The 19,920-nt window shown below is 45.9% G+C and overlaps 1 protein-coding gene across 3 annotated transcripts in view; it reads left to right on the top strand.

Annotated features, from left to right (window-relative positions):
- Positions 1-5,443: 5,443 nt before the first annotated feature.
- TTYH1 (tweety family member 1) overlaps positions 5,444-19,920 on the top strand; it is a 207,987-nt gene continuing 193,510 nt past the window's right edge. For all 3 annotated transcript variants that reach the window (XM_069200796.1, XM_069200797.1, XM_069200798.1), the window contains exon 1: positions 5,444-5,873. In XM_069200796.1, the coding sequence (XP_069056897.1) occupies positions 5,748-5,873 (126 nt within the window). In that variant the 5' untranslated portion in view covers positions 5,444-5,747. The remainder of the gene's footprint in view (positions 5,874-19,920) is intronic.

A 19,920-nucleotide genomic window follows, 5' to 3' on the forward strand; every position in this document is an offset into this window, starting at 1 on the left:
TTAAGGGACTGGGTTGGGTGGGGGGTTCGGCCAGGCTTTTTTTTTTAATGAGCGTGGTGGGGAATTTGGGAATTTTATTAGGGCTTAGGGTGAGGGGTCAGACTAGTTTTTTTTTTTTTTTTTTTTTTTTTTTTTTTTGAGGCGAGAGTTGGGGGTTTGGGTACTTTTTTATGTAAAGCTTAGGGTGGGGGAGGGGTAGTTTATTTTTTAAAGGGGTGTGGGACAGTTTAAAGAAGGGCAGGAGGATGGAGGCGAGAAAAGGAGGAAGGAGGGAGCGCAGTGAGGTAAGGGGGGGTTGGGCCAGGGTTGGTGGGTAGTTTTTAGAGGTGGGGTGGTTTTAGGGCTTAGGGTGGGTAGGAGTGTCTGGATACTTTGGGGTGGGGGAGTCTGAGTAGTTTATTTTAGGGCTCAGGGCAGGTGGGGGATCAGAATAATTTAATTTTGGGGGGTGGAGTGGAGGGTAGGGATAGTTTTTTTTTTTTTTTAGGGCGTAGGGAGGGTGGACGGTCAGGGTAGTTTACTTATTGGGGGAAGGTTTAAGGGCTTAGGGTGGGTGGGGGTGTTGGGGTAGTTTAGTTTTTAGGGGCAGAGGTGGGGGGATTGGGGTAGGTTTTTTTTAGGGCTCAGGGCAGGTTGGGGGTCGGTAGTTTAGTTTTTAGAGGCGGTTCACAGGGCGGGTAGGGGTACTTTAGTTTTTAGGGGCAGGGGTGGGTGGGTAGGGATAGGTTTAGTTTTAGGGCTTAGGGTGGGTGGGGGGTCAAGGTAGTTTACTTATTTGGGGAAAAAGTTTTACGGCTCAGGGCTGGTGGGGGGTATAGGGGTAGTGTAGTTTTTAGGGGTGGGGTCAGATAGATTTTTTTTTTAGGGCTCAGGGTAGGTGGGGGGGTTGGGGTAGTTTAGTTTTCAGGGGCGGGGTAGGGGGTTGGGATAGTTTTTTTTAGGACTTAGGGTGGGTGGGGGTGTTGGGGTAGTTTAGTTTTATGGGCAGGGGTGGGGGTTTGGGGTAGTTTTCTTAGGGTTGAGGGTGGGTAGGGGGTCAGGGTTCTTTAGTTTTGGGTGGTGGGGTCGGGGTAGTTTAGGTATTAGAGGTGGGGGTAGTTTTGGGCCTCAGGGCGAGTGGGGGCTTTGCATGAAAGAAGCATGCATGCCATTTCGCATGCCGTTTTCACACATGCCTTTACTAGGCATGCTTTTACAACTAAATTCATTGTAAAGGCAGGCGTGAAAACAATGCAGTCGTGGTTCCGACCGTATTGTCCGGCATGAGTGGTTTGATCATACAGCCGTGGGGGTTAAAAAGGGCATCTGGTGCTAGATAAATGGCACAGCTACTGGTGTAGATTATAGGTGATTTGGGAGTGTGTAATGGTATGATTGTGGGGAGTAAGGGATGGGTGGGTGGCTTATTTAAATAAATACTTAGTTTGTATGGTCCTTTATTACTTAGTATTAGCTTGTAGGTTAATGGAAAATATCAATGTGGTAGGTGGTGATGTCAGGGTGATTTGCATCCATGAAAGGCAAACATATGACTCTTATAGTATGCCCTGTCTTCTGTCATGCCCAAGTGGATGCTGAAAGCTGATAAATATAATGGCATCACGTTTGGCTATTCTATAGCCTTGAGCTCGACTATAGTATTTTGTGTAGTGATCAAGGCTAGAGAAAAGCTGAAATGTATCAACAGTGAGGCTGTGATTATTTGAAGGCGCAAACGGAGGTTGTGCCGTTTACCGAGCACCACGGATGATCAGGCACCCAGGGGTGTAGCTTTGGGAGGGGGGCTGGGTTTGGGGTGTTACGCTGCCTAATGTATTTTAGGAACAAATAGTTGGGTGCAGGTGCTTTCAGTAGGGAATGGTGAGGTGTCTGTCGGATTTCAGCAGAAACATTATATACAGAGACAAAAATGCACACACTCTCTCCCTCTGTTTTGAAATTCTTCAAAATTGTTTGTTATTTTACACAATATTGTGCTTTATCTCTCTGCCCCTACAAATCTGCATCCCTCCCCAAGACCTCTCATGAACCCTATTTGTCGTATTATGTATTTTAACGTTATATGCCAGAGTGATTGTCGGGAAAGCTGACGCTAGGTAAGTGGAAAGACCAAGGGCTGACAAACTGTGATGACTATAATGTTTTAAGAAATGACCATCCCAGGGCTTCAGTGTTCTATTTAATCTCTAAGATTCATAAAAATTACAATAACACACCAGGAAAACTTATAATTGTGGCACAGGACAGTCTATTCGAAAATACATCAAAACATATAGACAACTTTTAAAGACCACTGTTGGAAAACGTACCTTCTTACATTAAGGATACCACTAATTTTCATAATTCATTGTGTGAGTTAGGAGAGTGACAGACTGTGATGAGTGTGGATGTGTTATCCATGTATATGAGTATAGAGCATGTGGGTGGTTTAAGAGCCGCCAAACATTTTTTAAGGGCAAGACCAATGATATTGTATCAGCACACAAGCATGCTCTTAGCAACAATTAATTCTATCAGTAACAAAGAGGGACTGCTCTGGGCACCTGCTTTGCCCCCGGTTATATGAATTTGAATAAGGGCTGGTGGGAGGAGCAGGTGGTCCATGGGAGCAATATGGAGAAATGGACAGAACACATTTTTCTGGGGGTTCATTTCATTGACAACTGGAAGTCGAGAGGAAGCCATACAATGTGTGGCACACATAAACTACAATGATTTGAATCAGTTTTAATCCATACAAATGAATAGGAATTTTTAGAAACTGACTACTAAGAACAGCATATTGCGTGTGACATGTTTCCATCCAGGACCACTTAAAGCTAGCACACTGTATGGTGAGTTAGTAGTACTTGAAAACGCTTATAGGAAAATAGAAGTGGGAAATACTAGAGATATTCAGATATTCAGAAATAGGTGATACAAACTGAGCAACATGAAAAGGGAAGATTCTCTGTTTCACATAAGAAAAGTGTTAAACAATGTCTAATGGTCATGGTAATAATGTGTGTCATTTCATCAGCACATATCAGGACCAACATAGTTTGATAAAGGGCAGCCCTAAATAAAAACTGGCATTTGGTGAGAAGTGATCTTTTTATGGGAACTTCAATGGCCAGAAGTTAATAGATAACTGACAGAAGAGTTTGCTTAATGAAAGAGGATTTAATCAGGAGCAACATCACGATGGAAAGTGAGTTCTGGTTCAAACCGAAAGAAGGTTTCACAAAGTGCAACAAATGCAAGGCTAATAGACAAAGGGAAAATTTAACTAGCTTTGATTGAGCTTTTAGACGGAATATTAAAATCAGAAGTAACCTTACGTGTTTAAAGTGACCATGCAGTATGTATGCCTAAATGTCTTTGCTCTAAAGCATATATAGACTCTACAACACTGCAAGTGCATAAGAGAAATAAGCACAAAACAATAGAATAAAATAAAAAAAACACTAAAAGAGCATTAAATTCCAACAATAGCATTGGTGAGTAAGCTTATACATAGCAGGTGTGTATACAACTCATCATCCATATTTAAAGCCATTGGTTCATTTGTATCCAATAGTAAAATGTATTTTCACTCAAGTCTACAAAGTTCTCTTTCGCTGATTCCTCCTTGTATGATAGCTGAGACTGAGTCTAGAACACTGTACTTCATTCTTTTTTCATCTTCCTATTTGAAATTGCCTAGCAACTGGATAACTTACACTGTTTTCGATGCTCTCAGATGTTGAAGTATTGATTACTCTCTTAGGTACTCACAGTGTAAATAATTGATCTAGATAATAGATTTATAACATGGAAGGACAAAAAGATTTGATTGAAGATAATTATTTGTTTTGAAGTTGAATGTTCAATGAGTAAAGGCCATTTAAGAGGGCACGTGCCCACTTTGTCGACACCCCAGTCATTTGATTGACTAGATTTCTGAACAGCTATTTTTGAGATAATGGATTTATAAGTGGCGCAAATCAATTCAATAAAGCGATACAGAAGAATATTGGCTGGCCTCTGTTTTGAAGGGAGTATCTTTTTATGTTTATGTTTCACCTACACTGTTGTTGGTTAAGTTAAAGCACTGAAAAGGTGATGCCAACTGTCGGGATTAAGGCTTTAGAATAACAAAAACGCGTTGACTGTAGCCTCACAGCTGTATGTAAATAAATAGCGTTCACTGCTCGATGAGTGCTGGTCTCACTGTTTACCTGTTGGTGGGTTTGTGATTATTAAATTAGCTTGGCCTGTCACAAAAAAAGAAGTCATAGATTTGAGCTTTTTCAATATTATGTTGTTAAATATTTGCAGTAGTATTTTATTGGGGCGCTATCAGCTCAGAATAGAGGACTTTGCATGTATTCCATTGTGCCCTTCATGCCTTTAATTTTCTACTAGGGTCCGGCACCTGCAGAGCACCACCAGACTGCGTGTCTCCTTTTTCATGTTGTGTGTGAATTATTATTTTTTTATTGCATTCTAGTCTACAGTTTTACCATGGCAATCCGTCATGTTAGATGAGTAAGGGGCTCATTCCAACCCTGGCGGTCCATGACCGCCAGGGTGGAGGCCGGCTGAAGCACCGCCAACAGGCTGGCGGTGCTTCATTCAGTATTCCGACCGCGGCTGTGAAGCCGCGGTCGCCCAGCCGGGTCCGGCGGTTTACCGCCGGATTTCCCCCGGCTGGGGGGGCGCTGCCATGGGGATTCCGACACCCTTCCCGCCAGCCTGTTTCTGGCGGTTTTCACCGCCAGAACCAGGCTGGCGGGAACGGGTGTCGTGGGGCCCCTGGATGATTTTCACTGTCTGCTTTGCAAACAGTGAAAATCGCGACGGGTGCCACTGCCCCCGTCGCACCCCTGCAACTCCGCCGGCTCCATTCAGAGCCGGCTTCCTCGTTGCAGGGGCTTTCCCGCTGGGCCGCCCGCCGTATTCGGAATTAGGCCCTAAATGTAAAATGGCTGCATGCGTTGTGATGCATAAGTTCGTCGTGTTACGTGCATGTTCATTGATGGTTATCCTGGAAAGAGTTTTACTTAATGCAAAACAGTTCAAGATGGCCAGAACGTGTGCTCATAACAACTTGAGGCATGCACGTGAGTGCATTCAGCAAAAAAAAAATTGGAAATGCCTGTAGCTCGACCAAGCACTGACCCGGCCTATTTAAAGCCCTAAAAATACGCATATGCACACATACATGCACACTTTCGCACAATACAATATCAAAGCTTCCGGAGCAGATGAGCTGACGCCCATCTGTTTAATATGATTTATAGTCATCTGGAGAGTAGAGACCAGTTTGACAACATGAACATTGACTGTGGCAAGGTATCTCTGTTCGCTGACAAGGCCCTGGGGGGGGGGTGGGGGAATTATTAATAGATGTAATTGGGTGTGGTGACCGCCAGGCGGCGCTGCTTCCCCTTAGCTGTGAAGCCCTTCGGCTCCCTCCCTCGTTCGTGGGATATAAACTGCTGGGATCAGTCTCCGGATGCTCTTCATCCCTTATGCTGCTGCTCGCCTCAGTATGCTGGCAGCACCTGTGCTCCGGCTCCGCTCACCCATGTCCTGTGACCCGAGGCAGCCATAACACGATGATCCGGACCTTCTGAGCTCCCCCAGCCCCCAGGACTGCCGCCGGCTCATCACCCACTGGCTTTTCCATTTTGTGCTTGTTTTCCTGCTGCTGTCGCCGGCTGGTAGCATTCATCGATACCCGTTGGCGCTGGGGCACCCCAGGGCACGCGCCAGGACCAGCCATGAGCGCCTCGCACGGGTACCAGCCGTCCTGGTGGGTCTACGTCCTGCACCAGGTGCCGCGTACCAATTTCCAGTTCGAGGTGGTGGATGGTAACTTCGCGCCGCTGGAGTGGAACTACCAGCAGGTTGGTGCGGAGCCGGAGCAGCTCAAGCTGGCGCGCAGCGCTTCGAGGCGGGTTAGCGCACGGCACGCGCTTTGTAAATAAACGCACTCGCTTGTTTCATGTGGAACAACTGAGATAGTTTCGATGCTTGAGGAACGCTACAGACTGTGGCTCTCAGAGCGAGCGCCCTTCAAATATGTTCATTGATGGGTGTAAAGCCAGTCGGTGGCTTGGTAATATGTTAATAATTGCGTACTATATAGCTTTTTTATTACACCCCAGTGGCCTCATGGCGCTACAAATTACAGATCTTTTTAATTGCGCAATTAATTGTAGCTCCTTTTATCGACCACCGCAGCATGCAATGCAGAGGTCGTCCCAGTGGGGTTCTATCCCGCATCTATAAGACGTATACACACCTCAGGCAGACATCAAGTGCCTTAAACTGATGCGGGTTACAGCGCCGCGGCTGTCGAGCCGCTGTGCCGTGCGCCCGTGAGCACGGTGAACTACATTATCTGAGAAGCAGGGCACGTGGGGGCTAGATAGAGCAGTGCGGATTGTTAGCGGTACTTTAAACAAAATATTTTAGTAAAATAACCTACATTCGGAGAGTTTTAGTTTGAGTGTGTGTGAAACTCCCAAGTGAAATTCGAGAGTTATTTCATCACACCATACAGAAAGCACCTGTACTCAACTATTTACTACAGAATGCAATTGTTAGGGGGTTGTCACACCCCAAACAAACTCCCTCCGCCCCCAAAAGCTACGCCCCTGGTTGAAGCAGTGATGAGAAGTGCAGTTACTCTTCCTTTCAAGCTAAAGAAGTGCAGGTACTCGGCACCTGCTGATTTAAAGCGCGGCTGAGTTCTCTGATTGGCCACCGTTATACGCCTCATTATACCCCAGATTTGACAGCACGTTCGTGTATTTGATGGACTTTTTTCTTCAGAGAGGGATCAAATGCATTTTGTTTTGGGGATGAGCAGAAATGAGATATTGTCAAAGGAGTGCCAGAAAGGTGTTTTTTTCTTGGTGGGGGGGAAGGGGAAGGCATAGACTCCCATAATGCTTCTACCTGTCAGTTAATTGTGTGGGGGTGTTTGAGGTTATGCTAAGGTTGGTCATAGGCAGAAGCGGAGGTCAGGAGAACGTGCTGGCTCGTGACAGGCACACTATAAACCTGTCGGATTTGTTAATGTTCTTCGGTCAAACAACCACCGTCCCTGGCCTTGGGAAGTTGAGAACAGCGCGGGTCCGAAATGCGTGTGAATTCACACATTTGATCCTGGAGTGTTGAACTGGGCTGAGCGGGGCCTGGGGGTGTCGTGGGGCCAGTGGCTGTGTGCTGGAAAGGCCTATTTGAAGAGGTTTTTAATGTTGGCAGATATGGTTATCTCATAAAAAAGTTTTTGAATGTGAAATCGTGCACCTACAGGTGAGAAGTCTCCAACTGGGTGTCCTGGGGGCCACATTCAGTTGAGTATGGATTTTAAGCAGTATTCAATGCACTCCCTCTACTTGCTCAGACACCAAAAATGGCGGGGTTACCTTTCCTTCTGATTTATAATGCTGGAAAAAGAAAGGGTGCGTGCATGACTGGGAGACAGGGACGTTTTAAGACATGGGAAAAAGTAGGCAATTGTCGGGGGCCCCACCTTCCAAGGGACCCCGAGGCATAGTGAACTTTCTCTCTGGTTCAGTTCTGCGCGTTTTTGTATCTTCGCCTTTAATGCATAATTCAATATTGTATACAACACAGGGTTTGAGTTAACAAATGAGTGATAAAATACAAAGCTGCTTTGAACGGAAGGGGGGGTCGAAAATAAATCCGTGTGTTGACACTGGTGGGAGAGATGAGGCGCTGGGTCGGGGCATGAGCGCCTAGATCCGGATTACGCTGGCTGGGTGCCCCTCACACCGAAGGCAGACACCTGGCTTTAGACAGAGTGCTCTCCGTGGTACTAACAGCCCAGTACAGACCTGTCACAAGCAGCGCCCGTCATAGCGCCGGAGTCCGACGCTGGTGTCTGCAAGACAACGACGTATGACTTCAGAGAGGCCACGACGGCAGGGGTCTGACTACCTGCTCACGCTGCCCTCCCTCGCTTTCAGAAACCGTCGTGCACAGCGTTGGAAATCTTCATAAGATTTGGGGTGATCGGTTTAAGGGAGGGAGATGCCGTTGTCCCAAGAATTTGGTCTAATCTCCTTGTAGGAGGCCTACTCTCCAGACTGCGAGGGATGAGATGCTCCCCAGCTCACCCCTGTCCCTGGTCCTGCAAGAGATTTATCTGGATTCACAAGTTCCAATTGCTAAGAATCGAATGCCCAGGTTTGTTCTAAACGAAAGGGGGGATGGAAAGGGAGTTGGGGTGCAGCCCACTGGCAACATTGTTGTTTGGACTCAGTAACCATGAGGTATAATTTCCACATTCCCGGGTGACACTTCGCAAATTGTGCCATTCTTGGCAACAGTTTTTATTTGTCGTTTATATAGCGCCAACTTCACACAGCAGAGTGCCAGAGCGCTGTAGACACAAAAAAGTCAACCATGTGTTGAGTGAGACTGCAAAATATGTATGAAAATAGGGGAAAGCTACATTGTATAAGGAACCACTGGTCAAGAGAGTCCCCAGAGGTTAAAGGTAAGGTAAATGACTGGTAGTGGGAGATCGTAGAACTAGAAGTTGGGATGGTTAAGGACATCATGAATACCCAAGAGTTAGGTATGATGGTGAATAAATCTGTATAGTGTCACAATCAAGAAGGTATCCAAGAGAACATACAGTTCAGCTAGGAGGCTCAAATGCCACATTCCTGAATGCAAACTTTCTATTTATGTATTTTTATTTGTTATTTGCGCTATACAAATACAATTTTCTCGAGGCATGCAAAGTGGTGCCTGCTCCCTGATTGGCTAGTAAAGGACAGCCATAATAAGGGTGCAGTGGACCCCTCACATCTATGTTCCCCTATGCCACTGCCCTTGCTGTACAAATGATACCTACATGCGCCCCCTTGGGCAAATCACTCTATCTCCTGGGCCTCGGATCCCTTACCTGCAGAGTTGAGAGCTCTTAAAAACTGCAAGCACCACACTTAAATGACCAGCCAGGCTGTTCTATAACCCCTTTGTGCTCCTCCCTGGAGTGTCCGCTAATTAGAGTTCATTACCCTCACCCCAGAGATGCCACGTGGCCACTGATAAAAGGGCCTTTAAAGTGTGATACATTGGAAGTCTTTAAGAGGACATTTTTATTGTAACAGGGGCATCTTTAACATTAAGGGCCTTGTTTAAAGCGTGGTGGACAAGTAGCTCTGTCACAAAAGTTTCTGACGTCCCATCCACTTTCCACTAGTGCCCTAAAGTACAATGTAATTAAAGGCATAAAGATACGTGTCAATCTTTGTGATGGAGTAACCCATCCGACAAACTAAAACAGGTCCAAAGCCTGTATCACCTGCAGTATGATCTATCGTCAATGTGTGGGCATGTAACTGGGGCAGTACTAGACATTAATCGAGCTGTGCGGCTGTACCTCACATATCTACAGGGAGTGCAGAATTATTAGGCAAATGAGTATTTTGACCACATCATCCTCTTTATGCATGTTGTCTTACTCCAAGCTGTATAGGCTCGAAAGCCTACTACCAATTAAGCATATTAGGTGATGTGCATCTCTGTAATGAGAAGGGGTGTGGTCTAATGACATCAACACCCTATATCAGGTGTGCATAATTATTAGGCAACTTCCTTTCCTTTGGCAAAATGGGTCAAAAGAAGGACTTGACAGGCTCAGAAAAGTCAAAAATAGTGAGATATCTTGCAGAGGGATGCAGCACTCTTAAAATTGCAAAGCTTCTGAAGCGTGATCATCGAACAATCAAGCGTTTCATTCAAAATAGTCAACAGGGTCGCAAGAAGCGTGTGGAAAAACCAAGGCGCAAAATAACTGCCCATGAACTGAGAAAAGTCAAGCGTGCAGCTGCCACGATGCCACTTGCCACCAGTTTGGCCATATTTCAGAGCTGCAACATCACTGGAGTGCCCAAAAGCACAAGGTGTGCAATACTCAGAGACATGGCCAAGGTAAGAAAGGCTGAAAGACGACCACCACTGAACAAGACACACAAGCTGAAACGTCAAGACTGGGCCAAGAAATATCTCAAGACTGATTTTTCTAAGGTTTTATGGACTGATGAAATGAGAGTGAGTCTTGATGGGCCAGATGGATGGGCCCGTGGCTGGATTGGTAAAGGGCAGAGAGCTCCAGTCCGACTCAGACGCCAGCAAGGTGGAGGTGGAGTACTGGTTTGGGCTGGTATCATCAAAGATGAGCTTGTGGGGCCTTTTCGGGTTGAGGATGGAGTCAAGCTCAACTCCCAGTCCTACTGCCAGTTCCTGGAAGACACCTTCTTCAAGCAGTGGTACAGGAAGAAGTCTGCATCCTTCAAGAAAAACATGATTTTCATGCAGGACAATGCTCCATCACACGCGTCCAAGTACTCCACAGCGTGGCTGGCAAGAAAGGGTATAAAAGAAGGAAATCTAATGACATGGCCTCCTTGTTCACCTGATCTGAACCCCATTGAGAACCTGTGGTCCATCATCAAATGTGAGATTTACAAGGAGGGAAAACAGTACACCTCTCTGAACAGTGTCTGGGAGGCTGTGGTTGCTGCTGCACGCAATGTTGATGGTGAACAGATCAAAACACTGACAGAATCCATGGATGGCAGGCTTTTCAGTGTCCTTGCAAAGAAAGGTGGCTATATTGGTCACTGATTTGTTTTTGTTTTGTTTTTGAATGTCAGAAATGTATATTTGTGAATGTTGAGATGTTATATTGGTTTCACTGGTAATAATAAATAATTGAAATGGGTATATATTTTTTTTTGTTAAGTTGCCTAATAATTATGCACAGTAATAGTCACCTGCACACACAGATATCCCCCTAACATAGCTAAAACTAAAAACAAACTAAAAACTACTTCCAAAAATATTCAGCTTTGATATTAATTAGTTTTTTGGGTTCGTTGAGAACATGGTTGTTGTTCAATAATAAAATTAATCCTCAAAAAAACAACTTGCCTAATAATTCTGCACTCCCTGTACATATCAACTGCATGAAGCACAATGCCGAAAAACATTCTGATCCTGGTGTTGTGCTACTGAGCTCATCTCAGTCAGAAGGCAGAAGTAGAGATTTGGGGACAGAGGAATAATAGTTTTGTTCATTTCTGGCAGCAGGGAGATTTTTGTTCCCTTCTTTCAGTGTACCTTTCACATGGTCACTGCAGGTGAGGTCTGTACAATAGCACACCCAATAAGCAACTACTGTATGGACTGCTATGGACAGGGACCCGGAAATTACACATCAGGGGAGGGGCAAACTATGCAGTGGGATGACAACATGATGTGGCCTAATGCAGCCTATTTTGTGTATTACAGTTTTATTTCGGCATTTTTACCCAAGTTAACGCTATCAGGGCAAAGGTTTCACCTCATTACTACCACTTTGACACCTGAATACACAAATAAGAAACAGAAGGTTGACCAGTCAACCATTACTAAGGACCTTCCACTTCACAGCAATTTTGATCTGTTTGAGGTAGAGTTTGTTTTGCTGAAATCTGAAGCTGTGTAAATGCGGCAAATCCAAAATTATGGGGAAAATGCCACAATCACAAAATCTGACAATTCTAGTGGCCCTAGCTATGGGCCGCCAGTGTATAGAGCCTAGAAATATGAGCTTGCAGCAGAGGGTTGTTGGAGCCATGGACGAAGAGGGTGTATTTAAACATTGTGGCCATGATTATGAGCAGAGACGTTTAAAGGCATGGGCATAGTGGGCTCTTGCCCAGGGCCCCAGCCTCTTAGGGGGCCCCTGATAGAGCCAGCTTTGTTCTGCAGACAGTCGTGCCCTGATGACCTTGAATAAATCTTAGATTGTTTTCAACAGGTTTTTTCCTTTGTTATTTTTAATGTGGGTGATGTGTGAAAAACTATTATAGACATTTTGCAGAGAAATGTTGCGTTTACCTTTAATGCAACAACCATAAAAAAATTTATTTGAGTTCAAAACAGGACCTCACATATGGGAAATGGGAGGTTGTCACATAGATTATTTGCAGTAATATTAGTGAGCTACTGCCCAGTTACAATATTGGAAACACACACACACGATATCCCTAAATATTAGATGTCAACACATTTAGAATTTGGACCAGTGCCTTTCTGCACTGTCAGTGGCCTGGCCAAAAATGGCATGAAAGAGCTGATTTCGGATCATAAATTCAAAGCTGTTCCAAGTAGGGCTCCCCAAAATACGTTTGGCCTAAAGTCCCCAAAATGTTTTAAATGCCCCTAATTATGAGTGCCTACAGTGCTGGTAATAATTATAGCACCTGAAAAAAATCAACACCTCAGAGCCTGGAATTTATCTGTGTAATAAATTACACCTATTCGGACTATTTTCAATGTAATGTGGAATAACGTGACGTTTGCTGCTTATTGGATCAAAAACGCTCCCATGGCCTGGCGAAATGTAATGGAGGGTGCGAACTTTATTGCTCCAGGTAATTTCTGCCGCCAGTAAATGTTGCACCACACACCCCTTGCAATTTGTGCAGAGATAGCAGGTCACCCGGGTACTCGGTTCTTTAGGCGCAGAGACGCCTACCCTGGCGACGGGGATTGCTGCACGGACTGGGCGGCCACCACGTCTGTGTTTCCTTGGCAGTCGGTCCGCGTGTGTTTATTCAGAGTACGGTGGCCGCGTGGGAGTCGGGTTGGAAAGGCCTCTGGGACTGGAGGTGAGACTGTGTGAGAGAGACTTTCCCATCCCTGATTCTACAGCTTGTGAATCAGTCCAGGCTCTAGCGGTCCAAGCCCAGACCTGACCCCTAGCCCTCCTCCCTCCTCAAGGCCCGGACTGTGAGAAGTCTTGCGAGGCGAGGGGTCAACGGTATTCTGTCTGTGGGAAGCGCTAGGGAGGGGGGAGGGGCGGCGGGAGACGCTCTTTTCCAGCCTGGGAATGCCCTGGCTCCCACGGTGCCCACAAGAGTGGAAAAACGGAAGGGGGCAATTGGTTGGGTAGAGAGGGCCCAATGCACCTGTAAAGAACATGAATAGGAAGCGGTTTCTGGGTAGAGGGTTAGACCTGTAAACCCATTCGGCATGGGGGTGGCGCAGCGTACAAGAGTAAGCCGGGGGCAAAAAACTGACCCTGCAAGCGGGCAACACTGCAGCAGAAAAGGCAGTTGAGCGCGAGGCGATCCGAGCAGGTGTCTGGACCAGAGGCGTTCTATCTTTAACGCAGCGGGTGCAGTGGCACCAGGGTAAGGAGCACCCTGCCCCTAACAATGCTGTCTACAATATTCTTACCAGTTGCAGGAAGGCTTCTTCCATACTTAAGGTCCCATCGGATCCTGCAACGCGGCCTACGTCACAGTCCTGCACATGGTCGTAGGATGACACGTTTAGCATGAGGGAGTCGCAGGATGTCCATTGAGTGGATGATTAGATGAACGGCTTAAGATTTACATAAGGGAAAGCAACGTGCAGTGAATGGAGATATTCACGCCAAGCACAGGTCAGCTGTGAGCATCACACCCATGTCAGGCTTTCTGCGTCTTCTGGTTCCACGAAGACCCACATATCCTATGGTAAGGTACAATTATAAGAGGGAATAGAAAAAAAATGTGGACTGGATGAATAACATTTCTTTTATTTGTGTTTATTTTTGGGTTCCTCGCCCCCTCCTCGCGTCAGGTTAAGAACGCCAACCTGGGGACCGAACAGAGGGTCGGGGAGTAACGAGGGCGCTGCACGCGGTTCTTATTCCGCGTGCAGCGCGTGCAAATGGGCTCTGCAGACTGTTTCGGAATTTGAATCTGAAATGGGAAGTGAGACACTTCTGGGGTGAAATCGAACCCCAAAATGGTTGCACTTAGTCCGATGGAGCAGAAATCTCACCTAAGGAGCAGAACTAACGGATTACATAAGAAGGTACCAAAGGGGTATCAAAAAGGCGGGTCATGCACGTGACGCTAGACCGGAGGCATGGATCTGAATTTTGTTTAGTACCAAAGTACGAAGGGTCCTGTAAAAATCACTGTAATATCCTACTGTGGATGTCATGAATAAAGCGCGGGCAAGTGCCCCTCTGACGTAGCACTTGCAGCAGTGAGGCACCTCCGCAGCGCCTTAGTGTTGGAAGGAAGACATTCACAGGAGGGCCTTAGGGCGGGCCTGGGCGAAGGGTGATGCTCAGATTACACGGTTACTGCCTCACGTTCATGGCCCTCGCTCTCTTTATGAGCTCCCATTTAACTTTGGACTTTATAGCTATTTATCCTGGAGTTAACGTGCTATATATAATAATTAGATCCAGGAGTTGGATTTATCGCCACATACTTAAGGCCCAGTGTGTTACAGCCTTACGTTCTCCGTTTCCAAGTCAACAGGTCATGGCCACTGATCGCGCATCTCTGGAAGGGGCTCCGGATGGGAATTACCTGGGACTACGTTATTGTGTACTCTCGGGCCCCATTAGCCCTCCATGACGAGTCTGCCCTACGGAGCCCGTTTGTGAATTGCCACTTGAATAAAAAGAAGCGTATGTAGTGAGTATATATAAAGGTGGCAGGAGCACGGAGATAGGGGTTCCGAATCAGTTCAAGGGCACGTTTCAAGGCCCTGGCTGCGAAATGAAATCCCTGTCCCTGCGGCAAGCCCTTTATTTAGAAGTGACAGGAATGTCTTCTGCTGCGCCCAGGCTCACATGGCTGCAGAATGTGACTCTGGCACCTGCCAGGGGGGGGGGGCACCCGAGATCAGGCGAGCTGGCATGCACGCGCACGTTGGGTGAGTCGGTTGCCAGTAGCAGGAGGTAGGGTATTATCCTGCTTTTCAGACCTTAAAGGATTCCTACCAGTAAATGGTATAATATATTCCACTGGTGGGTCGGCCGCTCACAGGGCATCCCGTGCGCCAGAAGGGCCAGAACCTCTCAGCTTCTACCACATGGCACATCCAAACCTCACTACGTCATCTGCACCATAACTACACCTATTGCACCGACTGCCGTATGATATCCACTAGCAATAGTGTTTCAATGGGGACATACACTTTTCGCCAAAAAGATAAATATATTATTAATACTGTTAATCTTTTCACCACTGTCGGATTTACCAGTCAAAGGGAATTTTCTTACTTGTGCTGTTTTTTGTGACCGGTCTTCAAGTTGTGAAACCGGGCGTGGGCGCGACCCCAAAGGACGGGAGAGTGTGGTGTGCAGATCCATTGTGACACCAAAGGTGCAAACTGCAAAGTAAAAGAATGAATGCTCTTTTATTTCCACCAACAAGAAAATGCAACCAATCACTTTGCAACGTTTCAGCTGCGGTCAATGTGTGACCTTTCTTCCTGTCTTCCTCGGTGTCACTTCCTGTTGAGGCGGGAGTGTGGCTATCAGTGCTGCAGCAGGTGGGTCAATCCCCAACCAAAAAGGACAATTTTAAATCTCTATCCCTCTGGTTTAGGAGGAGACATCAGCGGGGAATCCCTTGGCCTGCAGGTTTAGATGCACCTCTTCGTGTTCCTGCCTTGCCTGCTGTTCCGCAAATTTGTGGACCAGCATGGAAGAAGATGCCAGCATGGTGCTTGGATAGACTGCTTGTAAGGTCTTCATTGATGACGCTATCCTCATGGCAATGCCTGGAGCCCACGTGACTGGAGTTCTACCTATGACTTTGCAGTAACCGTTTTATCTTTCTCTGGGGCTAGGGTCTTCGACAAAGGGTATTACTATCATACGGCCCGGTTAAAACTCTGATCATCAATATCTTCCTAAAGTCACTCCTTTTGTACTTGTGGGAGTCCTGTATCCATTATATCCACAGTAACCATACTGAGAATTCTTCTTAAGATCTTCAGATGGCTCCCAATGCTCACAAGACATACGGTCACCCAGGTCCTCATAACCAGCCGACTTGACTACAACAACGCACTTCTACACCAGCATCTCAAACCAGCTCATGCAAATACTCAGGACCATCCAAAACACTGCCACCAGACTCATTCTACCTATTTCTGGATGGGTAGCCAGTGCAGTTGAGCAGTTCCTACCTTGCAGAACTGCACTTGCTAACCATCCAAAAACATTGCCAATTCAAGCTGCTGATCCACTCTTACAAAGCCCTCCACAATACTGGACCAGCATACCCAAATGAGTGAAATTCAACTCTAACAACCTTCCAGATAGCTACACTATACTTCCCTCACCCTCTCCCGGGTCCTCCACATCTTCAGAAGCAAGTTAGGAGGGTGCATCTTCTCCTTCATTGCTTCCAAGAGCTGGAATACACTTCCTCAATGCATCAGGACCAGTGGCGGCGGCTTCCCCGTTAGGGTGGAGGAGCGTCCCCCCCTCACCCACCAGCAGCAGAAGCTGCAAAACCTTTGACAACAAAAGGATAATAAAGTATGTTTATTATCCTTTTGTTGTGAAAGGGGTGGGCATTGGGGGTGACGAGCAGTGATGGGAGTGCACTGTGCACTCCCTTCAGAGCGCATGTATGTTTGGCCGCCGTCTCGGGCCAGCCAAACACACATGCGCAGTGTGTTCTCTCTAGCCAGGCACTGTGTTGCCGGGTTGGAGAGAGGCTCCCACTCTGCCTTGGAGCGCCCTGGCTGGGCACTCCCAGCCAATCCTGAAGCTGCTCTGAGCATCATCAGGATTGGCCACAGAACAGGCTGGGAGTCTATGCCTGTAGCAATGGGAGAAAGAGGAGCGATGGGGCAGCGGATCAGGTAAGTTTTTTTTTTTGTTTTGTTTATTTATTTATTTTTTTTGTTTTTAAATTAAATGTTATCCCCTCCCAACTCTGCCCTCTCCCCCACACACCGCAACTGCCCCGCCCCATCCCTTGTGAGCACAGCTCTTTCACTTTTCAACTTCTGCACGAAACTGAAGACCTGGCTGTTGAACTTGGAGGGGCCCAGCCTATGCTCCTGCTCCAGCATCTTGATTCTGTGGTGTTATGTTAGCCCCTTTAGTCCCTGCAGTTTGGGGGGGCCCGAGCTCCAGGGGGGTCCCTCAGCACAGCTGGCAACCTGGCCTGAAATTTCCTGACTGGGTCAGGGGGCCCTCCATATACTTTGCAGAGGGGCCCCCTTCAGTTTTGCTGCGCAACTGCCTGGACTCCCTGGATGCCAAAGTAAAGAATGTCTTTCCAAAAGGTTTAGAAAGAAGCTCTGTGTTTTTTGTGCCCTAGAAGTGTGTGGTGGGACTGGTCAAGATGTAAGTGAAACAGATTTACAGCAATTCCAGAGAGTTGCTGGAACAGGTGTTTGTAATGAAGATGTTGTAGACTTTGAATAGTCAGTGCAAGAGCTTTCATCTTTGACCCTTTCTCTGGGGGAATAGCAACCATCTCATCCCCCATCTGAATCAATCTGGTGGACCCGGCAATATGCTCTAATGTGAACCTATGGAAAGGGTGTAGGTCTTTCTTCAAGGAGAGGAGTCCTGCAAGTTTAATGCACGCTGTACACAGGGATCATCCCTGGGATTGTAGCATTCATGGTTATAGCGCTGGATGTCATGAGAAGAGAAATGACATGCACTTCGTTGTGGGAAGGTTAGGAGTCAGTAGGGCAATCTGCTCTCAAGGTTGCCATATTTGTGATGTGCTTTAGAGGCTGTGCATTTAAGTACCATTTGCTCAAATGCTGCAGATCTTTCAAACACTGAATGGTTTGTATGCACGGATAACCTGCAGGCACAGGAATTTGTCAGAATGTGCAATGGCTCTTTTGGAAGATGTTTTGGTCCTTTTAAGGATTTCTAGAAACTCAAGGCTGTGTTTTGGGAATTTTGGATGGGCGTGTTATCCGTGAAGCGACAACTTTCAGTTTTTTAGTCTTTGTGGATTGTACAAAATCTTGATATTCTCTTCCTATGGTTATTTTTGCCATGAATAAACTGCACGCCTTAAAATGTTGAATGTTAATAGCAATTGTTTTTAAATAGTGCTCATTCATCGTTAAATGGTTTCTTCGAGCTGTCTATCCGGGACAGTGATTGACAACTGCAGATGGAGTAAACCCTGTGGCTGTTGAAGCTCCAGATCTTTCTAGTTCTCAGAAAATCGAGGTCATTCACAGGTACATTTGCAGGCTCTGAAGGTTCTTTGCTACTGACCCGGCGTGACAATATTACAATAATCAAATCTTGAAAACACCAAAGCCTTGTTTGGTTCAATATTTTGCGGTAGCTGTGAACGGCTCCCTCATGATGTAGTTGTTGGTGTATGGGACTGCCATTAAGATGTGATGGTCATAAGAAAGATTTGCAATAAACTAAGGGCCATATGTATGAACACTTTTTCCCATAGACACAAAATGGGTAAAACCCTTTGATACATCTGGCCCTAAATCCCTTAGTTCTTTGTGTCCAAGGTAGGCTTGGAGCGGTTCCCAAATCTTCTGGTTGGTCTTCTACTCTTAGGATTTTAGTATTCTTAAAGTTCAAGTAACATAACTGTCCTTCTTCCAGTGATGAACCTGTTTTAGGCACATGGTGGTACTGTTGTTCTGGGCCTCTGGCCACCTGTGGGGTTGATCATCACGTGGTCACATATAGTATTTAAGTTTTGGCCAAGTTAGAAGCTCAGGCAGTGGCCCCACAAAAGCAATGGTCAGTACAGGTGAGACCAGTGATCTCTGAGGAACCCAACATGATATCTAATTCATTGATGGCCTGGAGGAACCCATTACAATCTGCTTACTTTTGTTTGATAAAAATGATTGTAACCATGTTCTAGTGATGCTGGCCCATTTCTCCAGTCATGCCAGGAGTTTAGTGTGGTCCATAGTGTTGTGCACAAGAAGGAACGATATTTCTGTTAGATGAGTGCGTCCTAGATTTCATACGGCTGTCGCAGTATATTTGACTGCCTTGTTTGAATTCTGGACAAAATGTTCAGTGAAGGAGATACAAAAGCAACAAAACCTACTTCCCATTGTGCGAGGAGAAAGGAGGTTTGTTAATTTCACTCTATAAAATAGGTCATACATGGTGCGCATGGACCAGGAGGATAGATGTCTCCCTCATCCAAAGTGGACTGCACCACACCCGCTGAGATGATGAATGGCTAAGCTGTATGCTACAGAAAGTCATCCATATATCAGGACTACATAGTCTTCTGCCAGATCTGCTGCTGTATTTGTATATAATACACACGAGGCTGTAATTGCTGTATAAAAGCCTGTCTCTAATTTCCACATTAGAGTTGAGTTGGAAAGTCTCTAGTCACGTGTAATAAGAAAATTACATAGATGCTGAACTGTAATATGTTATGACTTTTGAGTTGTGACATCATAATGCCTTCTACCTGAGTCAGCAGCCAAGGCAAAAGGCTGGTCAGAGAGCATCATAACAGCTGCGGTTTAAACAATGAAAAATAAGAAGTGGCTTTTCATGCTTCTGATTTGTTTTTCTGAAAGGATCAGCCTCCAGAAGAAAGGAGATATTTATGACAGTGTGTTTGGTTGAGTGCATTCCAGGAAAGAAAGAATATCTTTGCATTTTTCTACACATTCAGGACAGCAGCATTTTTAAAAATCTGACGATTTATGTTTAGTTGTTACTAATATCTTGTTTGCAACAAATTGCAAAATGTTTTTTGGGGTGCTTAATTTCACACTACAGCTTCTACATTTATTCTTCATGTCTTTAACTACACTATTTCTTTCATATAAAAGAGCAAGAAACGAACGATTTAAGTGGTTTATGAAAAGAATGACTGTGTGTCCATAGGTTATAAGAAATAAAATAGCATCTGTCAGCCATACGTCAACAGGCTACTGAGGTGGGGTGGGGGTGGGGTGGGGTGTGGTATATGTCAGTGTCTATCTGTGGACTTGTGCATGCCTAAGATTTGGAAGTTTGTCCTTTGCCTCTACTTGCTTAATTAGAATATGTGCCCCTTATTGGTGGAGCGCTGTGAAAGCAATAAAGTATTTAGTGGTGATTAAAAGGCCTCTTGCTCATTGTAG

The sequence above is a fragment of the Pleurodeles waltl genome, chromosome 7 (genome assembly GCF_031143425.1).
Source record: "Pleurodeles waltl isolate 20211129_DDA chromosome 7, aPleWal1.hap1.20221129, whole genome shotgun sequence".
NCBI lineage: Eukaryota > Metazoa > Chordata > Amphibia > Caudata > Salamandridae > Pleurodeles > Pleurodeles waltl.